At 35.9% G+C, this 1739-nt stretch overlaps 1 protein-coding gene across 1 annotated transcript; it reads right to left on the reverse strand.

Annotated features, from left to right (window-relative positions):
- Positions 1-439: 439 nt before the first annotated feature.
- LOC309381741 (vomeronasal type-2 receptor 26-like) lies at positions 440-1381 on the reverse strand (the record flags this gene model as incomplete). The annotated part of the gene is made up of 1 exon (XM_081933027.1): positions 440-1381. One exon carries the CDS (start codon positions 1379-1381, stop codon positions 440-442), a length of 942 nt encoding a protein of 313 aa, XP_081789153.1.
- Between the last annotated feature and the right edge of the window lie 358 nt (positions 1382-1739).

The raw sequence follows: 1739 nt of genomic DNA on the forward strand, positions 1-1739 counted from the left end.
AATAGGCATGTTGCTGTACTTCATAGTTGATAGTTACAGAGTTAGTAAAAATGATGTGTTAGACTTTAGATCCAGAATTTAAACTATTTGCAACTCCTTTGCACGTCAGCAATTGGCTTCTGACAAATTCTAGAAAGGTGATACATAATTCTATACTAACAGTACAGTCACTGAAATTCCTTATCATCAGTAAATAATTAATAATGGAACAAAAAGTTATTGTTCTTCAGAAAAATATTGAAAACAAAATAAAGCATCAAAAACAGATAAAAACATTGGATGCATCATTCTTCTTTAAGTAAATATTAGAATATTTAGAAAATGCAGAAAAATTATATAAATCACTATCTGATAGGCACAGTTTATGAATATTTTAATTGTATAAGAATGAAACACTTATATTAAAATTTGAAAGAGAATAAAAGGGTGATTATATTAATCAGTCCTTTTTCCTCATTAGTTGCTCCCGGTTGTTTAGGTCAGGTCGAAACACAATGATATAACATTTGGGGAAAAAGATGCAACCCAAAAGCCCAGCACTAGAAGTCAAGATGGAAAAGATCTCCACAGCCACCATGTATTTCCCCTTGGAGCTCAGGTATGCTGGAACAAAGGACAACCAAACACTACAAAAGACCAACATGCTGAAGGTGATGAATTTGGCTTCATTGAAACTGTCAGGTAACTTCCTGGCAAGAAAAGCTGTAGTGAAGCTGACAAGAGCCAAGAAACCCATATAGCCAAGGACACAATAAAACATGGCCACAGAGCCTTCATTACATTGTAGGATAATTTCTTCAGTCACTGAGGTCATATCAACATCTGGAAATGGAGGAGTGAATGTCAACCACAGAGTACAAATGCCTGCTTGGATCAGGGAGCAGGAAACAATAATGCAATTAGTTAATTTTTTCCCCACCCATTTTCTCATCCTGGATCCTGGTTTGGTGGCCATAAAAGCCAGAACTACTGTGATGGTTTTTGCCAAAACAGAAGAAACAGCCACTGAGAAAACCACACCAAAAGTTGTTTGTCTTAGGAGACAGGTAAACTTTCCTGGTTTGCCAATGAATAGCAGCGCTGAGAGGAAGCAGAGCAGGAGGGCGATGAGGAGAGTGTAAGTCAGGTCCCGGTTGTTGGCAACCACAATGGGAGTGTCATGGTGCCTTATAAATGCTCCAAGCACAAGAACAGTAGTCAAAGATAAAGAATGTGCAAGACACGCTAAACTGATTCCCAATGGTTCTTTGTAGGTTAAGAAACTAATACGTTTGGGAATACAATAACTCTGTTTCTTGTTTGGATAGAAGTTGTCTTCACACCTTGAACATTCATTTCTGTCTGAAAAAGAAAAAATACGTGATTTTTTTCCCTCATACATATTCTGCATAATAATAAAGTTAATTTATAACTATAGTTATAATTATATAATCTTTATGTTCAGTAATCTATATAATATTAAGATGATCAAAATATCCTTTAAATGTAATTCTCATGCTAGTTTTGTAGTATTCTCATAAAATAGTGACTAATCATTCTGCTTCAGTGTCTGGGGGATAAGCCAGATCTTTTCCACTTTCTTGAAGGCCTCCAGTATCCAGTGTCTCATATACTGTAGGAAATGATTCCAAAGTTCCATCTGAAATTTTCTTTAACTGCCCCTTGCCTTGCCAGATTTTGATCATCAGGGAGAAGAGGTCACTTTATTTACTGCTATATCCTTCCTATAAGTTGCTTTT

The sequence above is a fragment of the Natrix helvetica genome (genome assembly GCF_964273705.1).
Source record: "Natrix helvetica genome assembly, chromosome: Z".
Classification (NCBI taxonomy): domain Eukaryota; kingdom Metazoa; phylum Chordata; class Lepidosauria; order Squamata; family Natricidae; genus Natrix; species Natrix helvetica.